Source organism: Pleurodeles waltl, chromosome 7, assembly GCF_031143425.1.
Source record: "Pleurodeles waltl isolate 20211129_DDA chromosome 7, aPleWal1.hap1.20221129, whole genome shotgun sequence".
In the NCBI taxonomy this organism is placed as follows: domain Eukaryota; kingdom Metazoa; phylum Chordata; class Amphibia; order Caudata; family Salamandridae; genus Pleurodeles; species Pleurodeles waltl.
The window spans coordinates 1,144,923,831-1,144,946,973 of NC_090446.1; the positions used below are offsets into that span (position 1 = coordinate 1,144,923,831).

At 41.6% G+C, this 23,143-nt stretch overlaps 1 protein-coding gene across 1 annotated transcript in view; it reads right to left on the reverse strand.

The window, feature by feature from the left end:
* Positions 1-23,143, reverse strand: part of QRICH2 (glutamine rich 2) — a 479,286-nt gene that overhangs the window by 243,333 nt on the left and 212,810 nt on the right. Inside the window, exons 8-13 of the mRNA XM_069201754.1 lie at positions 16,368-16,465; positions 15,620-15,734; positions 9,464-9,838; positions 7,964-8,140; positions 1,694-1,816; positions 1,236-1,310 (exon numbers count right to left, since the gene is read on the reverse strand). Of these exons, the coding sequence (XP_069057855.1) occupies positions 1,236-1,310; positions 1,694-1,816; positions 7,964-8,140; positions 9,464-9,838; positions 15,620-15,734; positions 16,368-16,465 (963 nt within the window). The remainder of the gene's footprint in view (positions 1-1,235; positions 1,311-1,693; positions 1,817-7,963; positions 8,141-9,463; positions 9,839-15,619; positions 15,735-16,367; positions 16,466-23,143) is intronic.

The window sequence follows — 23,143 nt, forward strand, 5'->3', positions numbered from 1 at the left end:
TCCTCCTTTATGGTTTATTTGAAGCTTCAAAGAATCACTGTCATAAGACAAAGTGTATAGTGCCCAATATTTCTCCCTTCAAGTGTCTTCAGCTTGAATGAGCAGCTGGACTCACAATAATCCTAGGCTGGGCACTTCAACCCTCTATGTTCATATATCCATGGGAACTGTCTGTGATATCGAGGACAAAACATAAGTGGTGTGTTTTTCATAATCCACAGATAAAACGGTTTATTATTCCCAAAACAAACAAAAATAATTAATATTATAATCTGATCTTACCTGTTGTGGTTTCCAGAAAGGTTATTTGATTTAAAATGTTAACGGGTGACATCCTGCCAGTGGCTTAAAATACTTGTGCTAAGGCATGGGGTTTTGTGGAACATTGGTTGATGACCCGGGGTATCTCCATAAATGCTGAATGTTGACACTAGCAATGTATTTGTTTAAGTAATAGCAAGTACACTTTTCCAACCGACCAGCAGAACAGCAGTGCCCAAAATATAATAATTTAAAGGATTCATCATGCAAAAGTGGGGGAAAATGGGATTTTGTAGTCAACTTTAGAAACCACACCATAGTACATATTCTGGCCAGGCCAGCTGACCTGCAGGACTTTCCACTGATTTGGTCTTTGGATTAAGGTCTTGCTTTAGGAGCACGTTTGTCTTAGAGCTGTGTCTGTCGAGTCCGTGTTTAATATACCACTGAGCAGCTCCATAAATTGGTTACTGTGTTGTGGTGAGGAACTGTTATTTTTTCACCCTCTCCAAGACTGACCATTGCACCATCTGCACTTTGCTGTCACGGATGATGTTTGTCACCAGTTAGTGTCAATACACTGTTCAATTTGAATATCAATTTAGTAGCCATTGATATTAAAACTAACTAATATATCAACAGGTCTCAATCTACATTTAATGACTTGCTACTGATGCAGGCACACAGAAAAGAATAGATGGTTCCCATATGCAACACTGGGTCACTGTCTTTAAACAGGCATATGAGCGAGGCTCCAGCTGATTTTTAGGAATCTGTATAAATGCATGTGTTGGGTACATGCATCAGTATGTGAGTGTGTGTACAGATGTGTGAAAGAAAGGTGTATGTCTTTGGGTCTGTCTGCTTTTGACTATTGTTTATGTAAAAATATGAGTGTCTGATCTGCACCTTTATTTGGGACAAATTTATGTACAATGTCACCACCACCACGTCACCACCATTATGCCACATACCACATCTAAATCCATCTCAAGATGATCTTTATCTGCTTTCTTTTCTTCCAACTTCTCCAATGACTGGTAAATAATCTGATAAACAGAGATAGAAGGAAGCACAAAGAGACCATCAATTTCTTAATATTTGAGAAATTTCACAAAAAAGTGGGGCTAGAGTGGCAGATTACTCCAAGTGTTAAAATAGATTTAAGAAGGTACACACACTTTGGTTGGCCCCAAAACAAGATAATCTGAACCTGAAAAGAACTACAGAACAGGTCCTCTGTCTCTACATGCATTGACCTGCCTCTGTTTCGACCAGTGGTCCTCAATTTATGCCAGAGCATAAGCCAGCACACTTGAACGTTCACACATGCAAACACTCACACTAATATACCAGTTTCTGCTGCTTATCATCACCCTCCTCTAATGCCAACACTTCCTCCTCCCTGTGTTCCTGCTTCCCCAACACATACATCGATGTGCCTCTGTTTCTGCTGATGATCCTCAATCAGATTTCCTGTTGTAGCGTTGAGCTTCTCACACTCTTCTTGCAGCTGGTGGATGGTGCTCTGGATACGATTGAGTAGCTCTGCTTCCTGAAGCAAAGGAAAAGAATCATCAGTACCATCAGAAGAGATTTGCATTCTGGAACCTTTCAGGCCAAGCCTAGTCTGAAGAACACCCAATTGTAACCCAATAAACACCTCCAAACTGCCCAGTGTGACTTTTTGAAACCCACTGGATATCATTCCTATTCAGGGATCTGCTTAGATCTGCCTTTGTCTCATTTGTCTCATCCCCGCTAGTGATTCTTTCCCAGGGAACTACTCAAAAAAATCCTGACCTCATTGTAAACAAAGGCACTTATTTACACCCAGCCAAGGATCCCTTCAGACCTCTGCTGGTCATTCTGTAGCCCAGGAAAGAGCTCAGACCCACCATGTTCTTCTTGGTACTCAATAAACCACCTAGACTCAAAATTATATTTCTGTAAACCAGAAGACTGCCTAATTCTCCTTGCCCACTATATCTATACAACAGGGAAGGGCTCAGAATCTTCTGGGTATGGTTCTGACTAATGGAGTTCTCAAGACCCACCCTAGTATCACTGTATCCAATGGGAGTGGCAGCAATACTACAAACGTGTGGATAATGAGTGCTGATGTGAACCCTGTCGTAACAAAAAGCAAAAAACAAAAATTGGGCATTGATGTCACAAGAGACGAGGTGGAATGGGGCAACACATCTAACACAGAAAATACCATTGCAGAAAATATCACAAAAGAAGGTCATTAAAAACAGTAATTCAGGTAGGTCACTAGAAGTGCATTCTTACCACTGAGGTCAATGGGTAATTTTCACTGTAGTTATATTTATGTGTACGCATATATATAGGTTATGTTTATGATAAGTTGAACAGTTACGATGATGGGTTTCGGTTAAGGCTAGGGATCATTTTTGGCTAGCAAAAGGGTTATGCTAATGTGTACCGTTACAGTGAGGGTTACAATTAAGGTAAGTGAAAGTGAGGCAGTCAGGTATAGAGTTAGAGGGTTTTGGTTAGAGTTAGTATGGGTAAGACTGAGGATTGTAAAAGATTTCTTTCAATGTACAAGACATCGGTAGATGTATTAGGATGTTAATTATAAGGTAGTCTCTCGAACGGTAATTGGATGTTGTGATGTGCTTTGCTTTGAGCCAAAAACCATATAGTGGAGGAGAGAAAGGTTAGAGGTCGATTTTTAGAACATCTGGGACGATACCCACATAGAAAATGAGCAGATCATCACACATTCAGAGTTTCTGCTTTATGGGAAGGGAGCGGATGTACACCAACACCCCAAAACCCAGCTAGCCAATGGGATTGACACTTCAGCACCTGGTCAACAGTCAATCACTATGGGGGTTATTACAACTTTGGAGGAGGTGTTAATCCGTCCCAAAAGTGACGGTAAAGTGACGGATATACCACCAGCCGTATTACGAGTCCATTATATCCTATGGAACTCGTAATACGGCTGGTGGTATATCCGTCACATTTGGGACGGATTAACACCTCCTCCAAAGTTGTAATAACCCCCTAAGTGTTAGTCAAGTAGTGCTAGGATGTGTTGCAGGCTCTCTGCAGTCAATCACAGTGTAAGTATAAGCACAGGGCTAAGTATTGAAAAATGTGGGGCACACCTAGAACAGAGGTGTGTATAAGTGGGCTAGGTGTGGAATGGAGGACTACAAGAGACATTGCAAGAGTGCCACAGTGGGAGCGTGCCATCCTTGTTATATGGTGGTCAACCTTTGCATTTTAAATTCTATAATGCTGGCCACTGTTGGCATATTTTGGGTGTTTGTGACATGACCATGGCCATCCCTGGTGTAAAGGTGAAAATCTACGGTGTACACCGGCTTCCGTGACATTTTGTGATAATATATCGACATTTACAGGAGAACTTGTCTGTGTAGAGCTGTAGCGTTTCTGAACTCTTGATGATAATAACATGTATGAAAACAAAATGAAAAGCTGGAATTTTGGGACAAGTATTCTGTTTTTTCCGATGCTTTTATCCGAGGCAATTATGCTTCTGTATCCAAAACGAAAAGCTGCTATGTAATAGCAAACATATATTTTCAGAAAATGTTGTTATTTGGGGACAAAATGATTTAATTTCAAAATAAATGTAGCAACATTTGCTTGCTAATTTATACGGAGCTTGGTTAGCTTATTGATGACGTTGTTTCCTTCTTGCCAAAAGGCACTTGATGCTGGAATTTCATGATACACACTGAAATATTTCATCATCTATATTGGGAATTATTATCATCTATATTGGGAATAATTTCTATAGCATGGTCTTCAACGTGTTTCAAAATTCATAAAACATATACACCGCCCAAAACCATGCAGCACAAAAGCAGTGTACAAAAACACATCAGTAAGAATCACTCCATAAGACAAAAATTAGATAGAGAATTCCAATGTTCATTAAGTGTGCAGCTGGAATTATCCACATTATAAAAAATATAATTTCATTGCTGTGTGTACTCAGGCAACCACTGTTAAAACATGGATGTGAATAAAGTGATAAATCACCACCCTAAATACATGACTTCCAACATGACCCGCAAAGCAACCAGTGCTTTCTGGGCTTTAGAGAATCTATTGGGCGGCTTATACAGTGCTCCTAAAACGTAAATACAAACACATTTTTAGAAATTGTGAAAACTGTGAGCTCTGAAGTGTCAGAATTACATAGCCTTAAGGCAACCACATAGTGCCTTATTCCATTATTCCTCACCCATGACAATAAATGTTTTCTCTGGTGCTTCTCATAAGATGGGAAGAAAAATACGAAGAGTGGGGCCCAGTTTCTAAAAAGTTTAGCGTCAGGATAGCGCTACTTTTGTGACGCTAAACCGGAGCTAAACTTTTTGGGGGATTCACAAACCAACTCAAATTGGTATTTGCGTTGGTTTGTGTGGTAAAGCAAAGCAGCACAAAACACTGCTTTGTATTACTTTGCGTCAAGGGGGCATTACATGGGTGGTACATGGGCCTACCCATGCTACCACCCATGTTTTTGGCGCTAAACCCTATTCTGAAACAACAGAAGAAAGGGTTTAGCACCAAAAATTACCTGCGCTGAGAAGCAATTGTTAAACGGAGAAATGTTTTCTCACTGTACAGCACACTTACAAAGTAGGAAAAGCATTTCCACTTGTCTAAGCATAGTACTCTGCCTGTACAAAACCTATGCTAGACTCACGCACACACCCTAGCTCTATAGAGCTAAGGTGTGTGCGTGGGGCACAGCAGCTGAAATCAGCGCCGGCAATAGGGAGAGGGGAGGAGAGTGCCCTTTCTATGTGAATATGCTGCTCTCCTGCTCTCCTTGCCATACAGCGCAGCACAGCATTTTTGGCTGTTGCACTGGGCTGCGTGTCACCTTTCAGAATCTGGGCCTTAGAGTGCAAAAAAGGGCAGTATACAGATGGATTAGATTGTGGTTCCTAGGTTTTTGTTAGGTTAGCAAACAGTAGTGTGCGCAAATGCAAGACCAACAATCTCTTGGCACATTGAGGGTTCACAAACTCTAGAGAATGTCCAAAACTATATGCATTTTTGTGTATAAGATAGTGAGTGGTCTGCTAGCTTGCACGCACCATGTATTTATTATAAGCAGAATTTTACAATCAATGCAGCAACCCATCAATTTTCTCTGAAAAAGTCCAGACATTGCCCATTTCAGGTAGCACTAACTGATTACGTACACATTTAATTACATTTAATGTACGTACATTTCAAATTCCTGCTGCCCGTAATCGATATCAGCTTCCTGAGAGCACTTTCTAAATTCCAATGTCCTCACTACTCCATAGATGAACCCAGTACATTAAAGTCTTAAGGCATAAGCTGGGCTCAGTGGATGCTTGCCCCAACTAAAAGGAAACGGGCACTTTAGGTGTGGCCTGTGGGAGGCCGTTTCTTTCAACAATCTATTCTCAGTATTGAAAAGAATGCGAACATTAGTTCGCCAACTGTTCGGGCTGTGCATTCTTTTACATAGCAAACCTTGTTGCATAACATTGCTGACTGGTGCATTCTTTGGGTACTTGTTTCAAGAAACTCCCGTGTTCATTTGTAAACCACAACAATGAGTAGATATTGATTAGATAACAGGTACAGTACTGGGATATATGGGATACGTGGATGTAAACCATTTCTGCTGAGCTGTATGTTGAAAGTGAAAAGTTGTGTTGAGTATCTAAAAGTTGCTGACAACTCCTCAATATAATCATGTATGGTAACCAGTAATCCAACTGTTTTCAAATTATCCCTGACAAAGGTGAGTACGAAATACATTGGGAAATGGTTGTTATCTTAAAATCAGCTGCTGCAATAGACTTTAACGAATGGCTAGAATAGGAAAAAACATAAGGCACGTAAATATTTTCACCCGGAAGAAACAGAATTATTCAAAGAAAGAACAATGTATAATAATAATATTGTAGTTTACAGATCATCACAAGGACGTTTCTTGAAGTTGATTATACAAAGAAGCTGTGCAATATCCGCAACAGTGGGCTGCGCGATACAACACGGGTTGCTGTGTAAAATAGTACACTGGTGTGAAAAATATGTGATTAGACAACATATTGCTAGTGTAACCCCTTACACACCGATGATCAGCAGCTTGACAACCAATATCCAAACGAAAAAAGCAATTATTAAATCACAGAAGGCTACCTATAGAGTACATGATTTGAATACTAGTGCAACCCCAGATTTCAGTATCGTGAGCAGATGCTTCGAGGGCTTCGGCCTTGTACACAGTCAGGGCTAGTGATACTGCACAACCACCCAGTCTTTTGAAAGAGTATTACAGCTTGTGCTCTGTGGGACAGAGCTGCGTTGCTCTTATGGATCTGGTTATCCCACTTCCCACTGTAGGAAACCAAGAAAATCAATATCAGATTAGATTTGTATCCAATGTTTAGGATTAGGTAACCGCAAAAAATCTTATGTGGGTTAAGTGCCATAAATGTGGTTTTAGCTTAACAATTACCCAAGCACAACACAGTAATTGTGCTAACAATTTACCAGGACTGCATTCCCACCAGAGTGCATGAAACTAACAAGGTGCCATCGGCAAATAGAAGGGTGATAATATCACCTCTCCTCAGAGATGGTCGTCATTTTCACAAATTGTAAGGCAATATACTGCGCTATTGTGAAAGGTGGTGGGGGTCAACACACATCCCCGATGGACGCCTTGCTTTACTGGAAAAGCCATGGTCACTTTCTGATTTGAACCCCGCTTAACTCTAGCAAAATTATCCTTATGCAACCAAATTACTAAATTATGATGTTAAGTAAGTCTGGTGCATGCCATGAGAGCCCAAACTTTTCTATTGGTGTTCACCAATGACTTGAAGAGTTCTGCCGAGATCCTCACTAAACCTGGAGTCAGGTCACTTTATAGTGTGCTCACTGCCATCATGGCTTCTTCTAGTGTGAAGGATGATGGGTTTGGTTCAAAATGCCCTGAATTCCCCCATAATAGTCTCCTGACCTTCTTCTCACGCATTATGGTATTCCATGAATAAAGGCTGAAAAATGTGTATCTTAGGAGATTCACATCCAAAGACACTGTGTCAATTTTGGCCTCGGGGGGGAGTTTTGGTGTCTTGTATGGCATGCAGGATCTTCTTGACCTTTTCAGAGTGACTGTGAAGTGTGGACTTAAGGTGGCGAAAGTCATCCAGGTGTAGAAGTGGCCCTGGAGGGGAAACATCTCCAGATGTTAGCGCATCTCCTGTTCGTTTGGTGGGACGTGTCTTCCCCATGGTGGCACAAGGTAGGGTTGTCCCACTGCAAAATCCTCTCAGATGCGTGAATCAGAGGCAATCACAAAAAGAGCCCTGTCCTTTAACCCCAGCTAGGGAAGTGCCGACCAGCACAGACGCTCGGGCACTAGTTCGTTGTCCCCCGCCAGTGTGCACACCGATGATTTCCAACTTCGACATTCAAATTATTCCCAGGGGCATGCACACGACTCCAGCTCGCCGCAGCCCAGTTCCACCAGTATCCGCCACACTGGAAGGGACCCCAGTTAGAATTCCGTCAGCCCCGCTGGACACAGCAATGTTATACCGATCATCTGTGCAATCCCCTCCAGCTCGCCACAGTCATTCCATCCTTCCGCAATCGTCTTATAGCCTCACTGTCCCCACTAGCAGCACTGTACCTTGTGGTTGATTACCGCTGCATCAGGAACAACTCTGACGGCACTTTCTTCCGCTTCACTTGCTTTCCATGTGCTCTGGTGTGGCGCTGCAGGTGGGCTCTCACAGGGGTTTCTCCTCACCCTGTGTCCTTCTTCGTCAGCTGAACGCCATGCAGCTGTACCCGCAGCTGATTCCATCTGGATTCAGATGCGCCTTCCTGTGCGCTACGGGATCTCTGCTCGCCGATTAATCCTTGGCAGCAGATCCCGTCTGTCCTCGTAATCAGGAAAATTGCTGGGCCCTGCGCGGAGCTCTTTAGCTAGCATCCGACGCAGTCGCCATCTTGGCCACGCCCCCATGTTAAAGCAGTTAAGACTTTTTCAGTTTCTGTATTTTGTACGTTCATCAAACCACAACCTCATTTGTTAAGTTCACTTAAGATATGAGTAACTTAATTAGTGTGCTGCTGTGCTCAAGCTTGGGGGATTGATTCTGGTGAGTCTAGTTTCTTTTTTAGTTCGAAATCCAGACAATGATACCTTGACTCTGCCCTATCAATAATATGGGTAATGGAATTATAGGTTAGAGATAGCTATCAGACCTGCTTTTGTGTATTCGTTACGTGGTAGTTGAGAATATAGTAAATAATTTGAAAGCTTTGAAAAGCAGTATAGCGTTTGGGGGAGGTCATAAATAACCTGCTGTTGTCAGGTAACAGCAGAGAATACGAGCTGTGTTTGTTGATGTGCCTATTGCTTTTAGGTTTGCGGGTCATGATGGGAGCTGTCCTGTGGATTTCATGGATCTTTTGGTGCTAAGAATTAGCGTGCTGGTTTCAGCCTAGTTTGTGGATTTTCAGGCTAAGACTCAAAGTACTTAGCCTCTAGTAAGTGGTTGGCGACAATACTACGTTCCAAGTTCAGTTAAGCATCTTTGTGAAACTTAGTGGAGTTGATTTCCTTTGTGATGACTTTCAAAGCTTTAGTCTCCACAAGGCTTCAGAAGAAATTATTCAGAGGATGTTCTCTGGAAGGAAGCAAAGGAGGGTAGGAGGAATGGTATAACAGCCTGAATATTCTCTAGCTTTGAACAACCTTCTCCGAAGACCCCTTTTGACTATGTGTTTATATCCCTGAATTAAGTTTATACTTGTGGAGTATATCAGCAAGCTAAACTGTGACATTCTTCCACTAATAGACACTGATAGATAGTTTTCTGTCGCAGAAGAACACTTTAAACCAGTTGAGAGCATCCTGTCTATGGCATGTGGCACCTAAGACATCACAAACAAATAAACAGATCCCAAATAGGATCTCCTTTATGCCTAAGCCCAGGCCTATCGTCATTTTATAACTTCCGTCAGCTGCTGCAGAGAAAAGTGTTCAAAGTACATCTTCCTATTACTGACTCCATCAGTAGCCATGTCCCAACTGCCCATTGTTCATCCCTTAGCCTCACAACTTTCTGTCTTGATTTGACCCCAAGTAAGGGAAGCATTTACTGCGCTCTGCATTAATTACCTGGCACCTGAGTGATGTCTTCCGAACTGACTTCAAGTCGGACTGCCTGGCCATGAAGCTGTTAACCAGATCCTGTAGCTTCTCGTACTTGCTGACTAACTGGCTGACTTGCTCACTGACATCTATGCTGCATGCTGGACATGTGCCCTGGGCCTGAACTGATGAAACCTTTGAAGAAGGTGCTCTAACTGCACCTGGCATGTCTGGGGTTGGGGAGTGTCCTGAAGGCAAGGATTCGGATCTGCTGGTAACACTCGCTGTTTCAGCCGCATCCAGTGCCGACAGAGGTCTCCCATCTGCCTGCTGCATACTCATGGATAAAAGAGTGGATGATGAAGATACCATGCTCTGCAGGATGGATCTAAGTTTGTCTAACTGGATAGAGAAAGAAGAAAATAGTTATTCGTCATTTTGAGCCTTTGTCACAATAACTGATATTTCCTCACCATCATCAGTATTGATAAACCATGTCCTTCTGTACTTTCATCCCTCTTTTACTCTCTCTTACACTCGCTCTCTGACTGCCTACTCTTTCTTTCATACAGTAACTTATTTCTTTACATTAGTCCCCTCTAAACTACCCTCACTTTTAGATCCTCCTTTTCTCTCGCACTAAATAGCAAGTTCTATAGGAACTCCAGAAGTAAACCATATTCCCAGATCAGATCATGGTGACAAGGCCTCTGTCACTGGATACTAGGGTAAGTATCGAATTCTCACCAGTAGACTATTCAGAAAAGGAGGTCAGCTGTCTCATAATATTCGGAAAATAGAAACAAAGTTTTACCTATTGCCTAGATGCTAGGATAATGTAGGAGCATCTCTGGTAGTCCTGCAACACTAGGATTCAGAGACAAGGAAGGTTTCTGTGCATGTGAAAGATGATACGCCAGAAGATAACCCCACCACTGTCTCCACAGTGTGGACACACAAGACAAAGTAGGAGGAGGACAAATCAGGGACCAATCCCAAAATTCAGAATCAATGCCAGAGTAGTTGTCTAATGGGGGACTAGACTGCAGCTACACAGAAACAACAAGAATGACATCCCAGCGAAGAGCACCAGGTAGCAAACCAAGAAACTAATGATATATTCATAAAAGAATATGCAAGCAAACACAGAACTGCCTTATTGCAAAAAAAAGTCTTTTAGGGCCTAATTTGTAGTCTTGTAGGGCCTAATTTATAGTTCGGAGAGATGTTTGTCAGCCCAGTGGACATCTCTAGTCATTGCCAGTAACCACAGCATCACAGAGGTTCTTTTCAAAGAGTTCAAAGTTTGACAGACAGTACTTTAAAATGATGGTACCATCCGTCAAGCTTTTAACTTGTTTTTTTCAAACACAAAATCTCAAAGCAGGATTTTATTCCTGAATAAACAAAGACTAATGACCCCATACCACGGGAGTTTTTTCCCCCTGGTGTGGGTGTCATTCAAATGTTTTTACTGTCCCTTACTGCCACGTTTCTCACAGGAATAAGGGAGAGTAATATCTGGCCATTCGACTGCACATTCTAAACCGGGTGGGTAGTCTAATGACCAAACCTCTGAAGCACCTCACTCCCTTGGGCCTTTGGTATGTATAGTGTGTCTGCTATGGAGGAGCTGTCTCCGTCACTGACATACTTAAGGTCTGCCCATCTGTAAATCAGGAGGGTGGAACTTCTGATTGTCAGAGAGGGTACTCCGTTGCAGTGATGATGGAGCACCCTCTCCATCAAACATTAAATTAGCCATACAGTCTATGGTGATTAAGGGTCTGATTTTGGTGGGTGGGCTACTCCATCACAAATGTGACAGCTATCCCATTCATTATACTCCAATGCATTACATCCAATTGCACTTGTGATAAGAAGGCCGAGATATCGGTCACATTTTGATGAAGTAAACAAACTAAATCAGGCCCTACATTCTTTATGCTCTGTAAAAAGACCCTTTGAGGAAGCAGGAAATGGGAGAATTCCATGCAATTCCACAGACTCTGCCCTCTACTGGCACTATTCACATCTAGTTGCGTAAGCTATGCTCACAGTGCGCTCAAGACTTTTGCACCCCTGCCCAGATCCACACGGCATACACACACAGACATTAGTTCTGCATAGGGAACCCTTGTCTGTGCAAGGATGGTTATCATTCCTCCACCGTCAATCGAGCATGTACACACATTTGTTGGTCCTGTAACACTTGCTACCACCATTCTACTGGAAAACCAAATCCCTAGTTCCATGAATTCTTATTCACGTCTGGATCTACACTTGATTCTGACATTGCTCTTCCCATACACATTCTGTACTCTGTACTACAGAAAATGGATTCCAACGTAATACATTGACACGATTTACATAAGTACCTGGATGAGGCTCAGTTGCAATAAAGACGGTTATTGTTTTCAAGTCTTCCTCTATTTTTTGCATAGTTTTTTTTACTACTTGTGTCACCACAAATTGATTTCCTTCTACTTGTGGCAAGCTGATACTGATAGGAATGAAACCGATTTTACTGCTTATCTAAAAGGCTGGCACACATTCAACATCCAGGGGAAGGGGGTTCCAAGTTTCAGTGCACTTGGAGAGTCAACTGTACCTAGGCCATTTAGAAATTTACAGACGAAATACAGCACTAGAGTGTAAAGGTTATTCTACAGTCTACAGACAACGAATTCAGTATCTGTCTAAAATACAGGAGATCATTTACGGGTGGGAGCGGGACATCAGTCCAGGATGATGGTTGCTCCATCCATTTGTCTCTTGATTACCTCACCTCATTTAGTGGGCCAGAAAAACAGGAGGTAAAGACCAAAACCGACTGTAGTGGCTAGCCCTTGTCACAGTGGCTTGCTCTAACTCATTCTCGAACACCAACGAGGTGATACTTACAGCTGAGAGTCAGGATCAGAGTGAAGATCAGAGACCCACGATGTCAGCCGGTTAAAGAACAATCACACAACAGAATGGGGTCAGATTAGAATGAGCCAAGTCAGTCCAAATCCCTTAGACAGATCTCAGCTCCAGCCACAATCTATTCTGTTCTACTTTAGGTAACACACTGCAGATTTCAGGATTCCAGTAACTCTATTTCTAACCTTGCCTCGAGCCTGCCATATCTGTAACTATCATGTGGAAGGAGAATGAAATTCCAGCTGATGGGATATAGCTATTGTTTAGCTTTATATTTGTGGCTCAGCAGGGCCCAGGAGGCCAGCTTTGGTAGTGGGCACAGAGTATCAGTTCAGTACAGGCACACGTCTTAAGCTCTGGTTAACCTGGAAAGGACAAGAAACACTCTCAGCTCATTTAAGCATCCTACTTGGTGCTTGTTGCAGTGCCCCTCCTTCATCAACACTGACGAGGTCCTTCTCAATTGTGAGCCCTGGGGCACCTGCTCCCACAACACATTACTCCCAGGGGTGCAAAAGGAGACAGAAAAGATTTCTATTAACTTTTTCATTGATGTGAATTAAGAGGAAGTGCAAGGGGTAGGTGGACCACCCTCAGTGAAGGTTAATTCCGAACTATATGTAACGGGTCATGCTGTACCCCTCTTAATCAGAGCTCACTCACTTTCTCTAACTCACCACATGCCTCTTAGTGTGGTGTGGGTTCTTTCATCACAAAGGCCCAGTATGACACAACTCTAAGATGTTCTGTCACATATGCTTGGTGAAATCCGGGTCAGCATCATTGACCTGCCACTATGTCTACCACCTTAGAACACTGCATCAAAGATCACTGATCCACCCACCAATGAAGCTTCCTTGGTTCATTCACTGTCCAGCTTCCTGACACATCTGGTACTGGATCACCAAGGTGTTCCATGGTGCTGCATACACTGCTGCTGCACACTAGTTGGGGAGCTCCAGGCCAAGCGGCACTCCCAGGCAAATTGGCTTTTATGCCAGATTCAACCTTCAAACTAAGGTGAACTGCCCTGAATGAATATGGGCTTATGGGGGAGTGTTTGAGCCTCACATATACATGCTATGACTGCCAATTACAACGTAGTTCAATGAACAATAAAAATTCGGAGACATTTCAGGAATCCTTAGTTACAGACTTTCTTACTGTGAAATACTGTTCGGGCGCCACAGTGTATATCTATATTTGATTTTCCGTATTATCAGATCAGCTTACTGTTGCGAGAATACTGGACAGAGGTCAGATGTAATAAGGTTAATATCATGTGCTAAGGTTCTTCCGTACTATGGGATGGCAATATTTTAATAAAATAAATAACATCCAGCTATTTTGGAGATTAGATCCCTACAGCCTTAAACAAAAGTCAAGAAGAAGAGCTTTGCACGAAACATGTGTTGGCTGTGGCTGTTGTGTGTTGCTCTTTGTTCTGACTAAAATTAAAGAGACATTCCTGATTGGAAAGAGAATAAAGGACTTGGAAGTGATCTACTTGTGAAGTGGTGTTGTTCTCAGATCCCATTAAAGCATTATATATGCTGCCCCGGTCCTACCCGAGGCCCCCAACAAGTATTTTAAAGTTGTGGCACTGCAGAGTGGGAGTCCATTGCCCCCCCCCAGCTGCCATGCCTGTGTTAGGTGGGTGTTCGGGGCCCAACAGGGGCACCAACGACATTTAGAGCTGTTGGGGCAGGAGGGAGGCTCATGGCCTCTGTGGCCCCTACCAGTTCCCCTGCCCTACACCTATCCTTGGTGCAGCACGAGCAGATTGTAATTGGTTTGTCCCGCCCAGCTGTAGCACTATGTCATTGGGCCGCAGGGACGGGATCCTTAGGGCCATAGGATGGCTTGGGGAAGTATGGCTCACGTGCAACTCCCCAAATTAAAAATGCTTCGGCCTGAGAAATGGAGCTTTTGTCTGTGGGGACTAACACATTTTAAGTTGCATATGCCCTAACCTCTCTGGTACCAGTCCCTCAAATTCCTTTACATGCATGCAACAAGTGCAGGCCCTAAATATGCATTGGACTTGGCCATATTTCATGAAATGATCACAAAGCTGCCAGTTGCGGCTCGCGGAAGAGAAAAAGAGGCAGCACAACGCTTGGCGGGGCCGAAAAAAATATATAATACTTTTTTTTTAAACGTACCTTTCTCGCCATGCTGCGCCGTTCCACTGTTCTGGATGCCAGAAGTTGCAGGCACAGGCTCTCAGCCTGCCCTGCGGCCAATCCTAACGCTGCTTTGCTGCTGGCAGCATGAAAGCAGCATTAGGATTTAACGGAGCGCCCTGGCTGGGTGCTCCGAGGCAGAGTAGAAGTCTCTGCCTGCTGTCTCTAACCCAGCAACACAGTGCCGGGTTGGAGAGAGCCAAGTGTGCATGTGTGTTTGGCAAGCCTGAGACGGCGGCCAAACATACATGGGCACTGACGGGAGTACTGTGCACTCCCCCTAGGTCCCTGTCACGCCCCATGGCCCTGCCCCTTTTACAACAAAACCATAATAAATGCTGTTTATTATGGTTTTGTTGTAAAGGTTTTGCAGCTGCTTCTGCAGGCAGGGGACGACGCTCCTCCACCATAGCGGAGGAGCCTCCCCTGGAAGCTGCCGGAAGTGAGTACGCATTGCTGCCATAATGAAGTAAAAACTTGATTTTGAGTTGTCCTGTTTACCTTGAGGTTGTTTTAACTATGGCTTCAAAATCCTCCTCGGTTTTACCCCTTTATAATAAGCCTGTCTCTGTCTGCATTGTGGTATTTCTGTTTTGTTACTGAGTTAAAAAATTGTTTACACAAATGGCTGTCTGAATTATGTTTCTTAATTCCATGGCCGAAACAATCCTGCTCTAATCTCTGTCTTCCTCCATTCTCTGCCCACCTCTTCCTCATACCTTCATATAATCATTCGCTCTCTCCATCCATCCTTCTCCTTTCCCACTTTCTACACTAAAACCTGTTTGCCCCTTGAGCCTCTCTACAATCGACATGTTTGAGCATAATTCTGTCACCTCTTCCCTTCCCATTAACTCTTTGAGCATGCGTCTTACTTTATTTTCTTTCCTCTTCTACTCTGTTGACTCTTTCCCATCATCTTCCCTATATTGCTGTCATTCACCAGTGCTACTGTTTCCTTCCCTCCAGTTCTATTTATTCCTTGTCTTGTTTTAATGTTGCTTTCAGACACACTCTTTCCTTTTCTTCTTTCTCTTGCTCTCTCTATTGCCCCCTCCCCTTATTCTCTGACCTGATCTTGGAGGTGCACCGATGTCTGGGCCACTGACTGTTCCATCTTGGCTTTGCCCTGATCCTGTTTGTTCCTCAATTCCTTTAGCTCCTTCTCTATGTCCTGTACAGTGGAACTGAACAGCAAAACAACCAGAAAAATGAGCATCATCGCACATCAGTGTAGAGCAGCTTCAATATTTCATCACCAGGATATTTCTACCTTCATTACCATCAGGTGGCTTCAGACCTACGGTACTAAACACTTTCTTTATCAACAGATACTCTCCAGGACATATGAGGAGTGCCAATAAAAGCAGCCAGGAGCCGGTGTTATATGGGGCACTTAATTTCACTGCATTCACAGAGTTCTCATACACAAAAGGTTAACCTGTTTGTTTGGTCTCTGGTCATATCAGTGACCTTGAGCCACAGTGATAAAGGCCTAGTTCCATCTTAATATGCTATGCATGTGACAGCAGGTGGGACTGTGTACAGTATTTGATAAAACCGATTGGAACTTGTCTACTCATTTCCATCCTTAGCCTCTGACTTGGGAATTGGGATCTGTATTTAGGAAGGACATACAAACACCCATGTAGCAATGGACAAACATACTTCTATAGTGTGGTCCTCAGCCACCCAGACTGGCATTCAAATATATGTACAACCAGCAATAGACCCACAAGCATACAAGCGCTCAGTCCCCACCCGCACCCACAATCACACTTCATGACACTTTGATGGTTGTGCAGCACAGGCTCATTTACCTGAGGAAAGCTAACTGCAGGCCCATCTGAGTATCCCCTTCCAATTTTGGACCTGTTCCTCCTGCCATTGGGTCAAGGACTTTTTCCAGCCTCTGCAACTACAACCGTGAAAAGTGAAAAATTATGAGGGGACCATAAACACTGACAGTGTGAATATACCCAGTGAAGCACTCTGGACTGCTGTACAAGCTTCTATCATTAAGTTCTTGTAGGTGGCAACAGCAGACATGCCTCTGGGACGCCTGGGTGAGTTTTAGCTGCACAGCCTGCTGACTTTATCAAGCTCCAAAGGACAGAGAAAGAAGAGACACAAGTGAAGTGAACAAGTGAAAACACGTTTGCAGTAGTAAGGAAGAGGGCATATGGTCATATGTTTGAGTACAAAAGAAATCAGGCTCTTGGGAGGGAGCTGGACTAGAACATAGAAAAAGGCCCCTTCTGTTGCTCAACTGAGGTGAACCATGTGTACATCAAAGCTGGTGCCATGTATTGGCACTACATGGTACAAGGTTCGGCAGGAGTAGAGGCTCTAGCTGGTTTGACACTGTTATCTCCATGCACCTGGGATCTCCTCCAAATTGCTCTTATTAATTGTTACTCTTAGAATTATAAAAGTAGGAAAAACAAAAGTGAAGTTGTTGCTATGGAAATAAACATAACTGCTCATGTCATTGTTTTTCAATTTCAATTTTTAACCTGGGCATGAACATGTTAGTTACCCTTCCAGAATAGCAGAGGTCCATTAAACATCTATGACAGTATTCTTTATGACCCCCCTTTAACAAGTGAATATCACAGATGGTCAGGTTCCCAGAGTAGCATTTGACTATACGGTTGTTGTTCTCTATGAAATTAATAATTTACGTACCTGTACCTTCCGATCCTGAATGGTGTCCTTTATATTTATTTGGCACAGATTTATTTACCTCTCTCCTGGGGATTCCCACCAACTGAATTGGAGACTAGTAATTGACACTTTACCTACCCTCATTAGATGGTGTATCTCTCTACTCTTTATGTTCAGTATCTTTTCATGGGCTCCATGCAATCTGCCCCAATGGCAACATTAGTCAATGCTGACGCAAGAGCCATCAGAAAGTAAGGAGGGAGCAGAAAACATGTACACAATATGGCTTGGAATTATGACTGTAAGTAAATAAAGCATAGGTAGCATACAGGTTTCTACTCCATTACAACTGTCCTAAAGCAGCGTAGATGCCTTAGATGGAGGCTCAGAAGAGGAGGCTAACTGCATTTGATAAGAAAAAGGTGCATAAAGTCAACCTTCTTTGAGCTCTAATTATTATTAACAGCATACGTCTGTAGTGTGAATCAGTAAAAGGAACCAGATGGTAGCCTTAGCCACCTTTAACAAGAAGCACTTTGGAGGCGATGCCGAAGGTGGTCTTTGTACATCATTCCAAAGACCAGGACCCCTGAGGTACAGACCCATTGACCAGAGCAAGAAAGACCAAGGCACAACAGACAAATGTGAAATTGATTAACCCAAGAGAGCACCAAGCTTGTTAGTGTTCAGGATAATACAGATTACCAAGATGTTCTAAAAATTTTGTGATACTATGATACTCACCCCTGCTTAAAAAAGCTACATTACCGAGTCCACTCAACTACTGCTCAATCAGCAACATTCACTTTCTAGCCATTGTCGTAGAAGGGGTGACTATTACTCCATCACAATCTGATTGGGAATGGCAATCCGGTGCCCTCATGCAAAAGGGACAAAAATTGCTTTTTGGACATAAAAGTGCCAATAAGTGGTAGGCTACAAATAAGTAGCTGTGCTGGTAATGTGAGTGCTTTGTTTAACATGAACAGACACGTTACCAAAGTCAGTTAATACATTAATTCAAAACCTACTGTTCACCAAGAACCCCAATCTACAGGTGGAGATTGCAGTAGCTCTGGAGACTGAACAAACTTGAAGGAAGTCAAATGGCCATTTAAGAAAGATTGACAGGATAGAACGATGGAGCAGGAACACTGTGATAGCGCCCATAATTGTGTCGCAGCTGGAAGCGGTGTATCAATGCTCTTTGCATTGAGCAAGTGGCAAGAGGAAAAAATGCTTCAGATGTTGGGATGCTGCGTACTTAGCCAGAAGCCTACTTTGTAGAGCACAGTCACTGCAATGCCTTCAGGCTTTGTGACGGTATTCAGAATTACAATATCAGGCCTGCAGCTTTTGTAAATCAAGGTTATACCATCAATGGCATAAGCCTAAGCCTACTGGCTTTAGCACAACAGACACATTAGACATTCATCATACAAAAAAAACAAACCCACAGAGTTTGACACTGATTTCAATTAATGAAATTAGGGTCTGCAGCACAATTCTCATTTTTACACCAATTTGCTCAGGAACCACTCGAGATCCTGTATGATAAATCCGAGCGGCACACGTTAAGATTCAGTAAGCATCAGTGGTTCATAATACATTCATTATTTTGAAAGTCCACAATTATAACAGTCTCCATAAATTCAACCATAGTGTTCTTTATTCTTCTTGAAAGTTCTTGTATCCATAATTGCTCTTGTTACCGTCCCAGTCAACACGTGTTTCGTCTGGGGAATACCCCTTGACTTCTTCAGGACTTTTTACAACAGACAGTTTCAATACATACATTGTAATTGTGTTATCAAAATATGAATATCAGTCTGATAACCCCTCACCGTCCAATGTGACTTAATAATTGTATAATCATATGTGAAAACCGTGATTTTAAACAATGTGCAATAAAAGTGCTACTCTTTAAGTTACAAAACATCAAACCTCTATATGTACACATCACTTCCTCTCGGTGTAAACCCAAAATTATGTAACCCAATTTTTTAACAAGACCTTCTTTAGACAGAGTCAATGTATAAAAGAAAATGCTTAGTGATACGATTGTGCAGTAAGTGTACCCCTTAAATAATGTCAGTAGAAAAAGGGGCTAGTACCTTATCTCGAAATAGACAATCTCATACGTAGGAATTGATGTTTCTGATGACCATTCAAATAATTATTGTGCTGCCATATGTAATCTGTAATTATAAATTCTGTTTGTTATGTTTATTAATTGTAAGCTATATCCCATATTAATACTGTGTAAATAATGAGGCAGTGTCCGCAATTATAGTGCTTACCTGGCTATGTATGCTTACTTAAGTATGCTAAGTCTTTATTTGGATGCCCCAATCATAAAGAAGCGTATCCTGAAAAGTTATAAAACGTTAGTCACCACCTTGTATAGATGCTAATCTGAACGTTCCCACTTCTATCCATTAGAGCCCGTACCTTTTATTAATTGCCTGCAGTCTGTGAGTACGTCGGAAAATATCCAAAGGGAGAGCGTTTCTCCTCTCTGCGTTTTTAAGCCTGCCCCCTCTGGCCATAAACATTGAGAACGGACTAATTATAGTATTGCGCTTTTACGCTTACTCATAGTCCCATGTATTATTAGTGGCCGTTCGCCAATTAGCAAATCGAATTGATTTCCTGGGGTCCGCGGGTACGTCGTAATTCATCAAAAGGGAGAGCATTTCTCCTCTCGGCGTTTTCTAACCCGCCCCTCTGGCCATAGACACTAAGAACGGACTGATCTTCATGTAACGATTTTCTGTGCTTACTCAAAATCCCAAATGCAATCAGTGGCCATTCACCAATAGGCAGATCTTATTGGTTATATTTGTTATCTTTAACCATATTTATAAAATCAATCTAATTTTCTTATCGCGCATTTCCGCGCATGCTCAAAACCCCAAATCCTCTATAGTGATAACTCTCCAATGGTTAAACCAGATTATTTATATCTATTTGCCATATCTATTTGTAAAAATAAAAAAAATAAAAACAAATTAAGATACCCACAATGCATTCTAAGTACAAATAAACTACAATATGTATATGTTCTATTCCTCAATCATGTACCATCCATTAATTATATGTGAGAATTATATCCAATTGTTTTTTGCCTTATATTAAAAGTAATCCGAATATATAAAATATTGTTTCCACATATGTGTATATCATGATCCATAATCAAATCTATCATGAGCCAAATTCCTATCTTTCGCCAAGAAAATATTCTAATTCATGATCAGAATTTAAACCATGCTCCACTGCCCCTAAGCGCATGATCCAAACGGATTCTTTCCTTCTTAATGTCAATTCCCTATTACCACCTCGTGGGTTTTTATCACAGTATTCAAATCCAAAAAACTTGAAGTCTTTATGAACTTCCTGTACCCTACAAGATCTCATATGTGAGGCTATGGGATAGCGCTCATCCTCTTGTCTTATAGCTCTCCAATGCTCTGAGATCCTCACCTTAAGGGGACGAATGGTGCTGCCCACATACATCTTACCACATTTGCAAATCAACATATAGATAACATACTTAGTGTTACAGTTAATGTGCGTTTTAACAGTATATTTGTTGTTCCAAAGTCCCTGGAAGTCCCTCTTGGCATGCCATTGCCACCTGCACATTGCACAGCTACCACACTTGTAAAAACCCAAATTATGTATGTTAAGCCAATTCTGCTTAGTTTTTTCTTTTAAATAGATAGGGCTAAGGATATTGTTAAGTGTAGTTCCTCTCCTATACGATACATCTGGTTTTCTACTAATGTACTTCCTCAAGGTTTGGTCTTGTTACCCAATGTTTCTTCATGATCTTAAGTAATAAAGCTGAGTTGTCCGTATAATCCAATACTATTCTTAACCTTCCTTTCATCATTATTCCCTTCTACCTCTTTCATTGTTCTACGATGTGCCAATGTGTGTGAGGATATCCTAGAAGCTTTAAGCTGGGACTTTCTAACAATATCTGCTGAATAACCCCTGGCAATAAATCTCTGTCCCATATCTTCAATACAATTTTAAAAGTCATTGTCTTTGCTACAATTACGTCTTGCTCTAACCATTTCGCCAAACGGCATTGCATCTATCTGATATTTCGGGTACGCACTGGTTGCGTGTAACAAGGTGTTACATGCTGTTGTTTACAGTGCAATCTACTCTCAATCTTATCTTCCACAAATATTTCCACATCTAAACAATCTATACAAGTTGAGCTGTATTTATATGTGAACTTAATATTAACCTCATTGTTGTTTAGATGGTCACAGAGCCCATTTAAAGTCTCTTCATTCCCCGTCCATATCATTAAGCACTCATCTATATATCTCCCCCAATATAGGATATGTGTCTGCCATTGCGCTGCTCTTAGACCCCACACCCATTTTTCTTCAAACCATCTCATAAATAAGTTTGCATATGAGGGAGAAAATCTCGACCCCATTGCCACCCCTTGTTTTTGCTTGACCCAATTATTTTTGAAGAGAAAATAATTGTGATTAAGGATGAGACAAATCATTTGTAATATCATCTCAGTATGTTCCATTAGACTTGCTGATCTCCTATTCAACATATATTTGATTGCTTGAATTCCACATTAATGTTTAATACTGATATATAAGGCCACCACATCCAAAGTTACCATAAACATACTGGATTCCCAGTGAATATCTGATAACAGACTCAATATATGTTTTGTATCTCTAATATATGAAGGGAGATTAGTTACAAAAGGTTGTAAAAATAAGTCAACAAACTCTGATAATCTTTCCGTGGGACCTCCCATACCTGACACTATTGGTCTCCCGGGTGGAAAATCACATTCCTTGTGTATTTTAGGTAAAGTATATAAGCATGGACATTTAGGGGGATTCACATTTAAGTAGGAATATTCCTCATCATCCAATAAGTTATTATCATGCCAGATTTTAAGCAGTCTATTAATCTTGCTGGTTAGCCATGTCATGGGATTGTACATTAGTTTCTCATAACAATTAGTATCATGAAGCTGTGCATATATTTCTTTCTCATAGTCCACACGATTCATAACCACTATGTTTCCACCTTTATCCACCCGTTTGATAATCAGTTCATCATCATACTTCAACGTTTATAATGCTTGATATTCTTTAAATTTTAAATTATATCTCATTGTTCGTTTTTGTTTTAACTCATATTTGTCCAAGTCATTCCATACCAGTTTAAAAAATACATCAATATTGTTGTCCATGGCCTGTCTAGGTATCCAAGTTGATTTTTGCCTACGCCCACTGGTAGTATGCAAATCAGATACCACATTTAATTCTTGTAGTTGTTGGATATTCCTCATAATCAATGTTAGACATTAGAGCCACTGTGTCATATATGTCTTGTATTGATAATCCACTATGTACTGTTTTAGTATGTGAAATTGATAAAACATCCGCCGATTTTATATTAGTCTCAAAATGTTTTTTACGTTTTAGCCTTCTAATACATTTAAATAGGTCTATTTTTGACTTACAGATATCTCCTCTACTAGTGGGGCAAAAGCCTAACCCTTTGTTCAAAAGCGTCAAGTGGGTAGACTTACTTCACAATGGTATCACTAAGCATGTTCTTTTATACATTGACTCTGTCTAAAGAAGGTCTTGTTAAAAAATTGGGTTATATAATTTTGGCTTTACACCGAGAGGAAGTGATGTGAACATATAGAGGTTTGATGTTTTGTAACTTAAAGAGTGGCACTTTTATTGCACATTGTTTAGAATCACGGTTTCACATATGATTATACAATTATTAAGTCACATTGGACGGTGAGGGGTTATCAGACTGATATTCATATTTTGATAACACAATTACAATGTATGTATTGAAACTGTCTGTTGTAGAAAGTCCTGAAGAAGTCAAGGGGTATTCCCCAGACGGAACACGT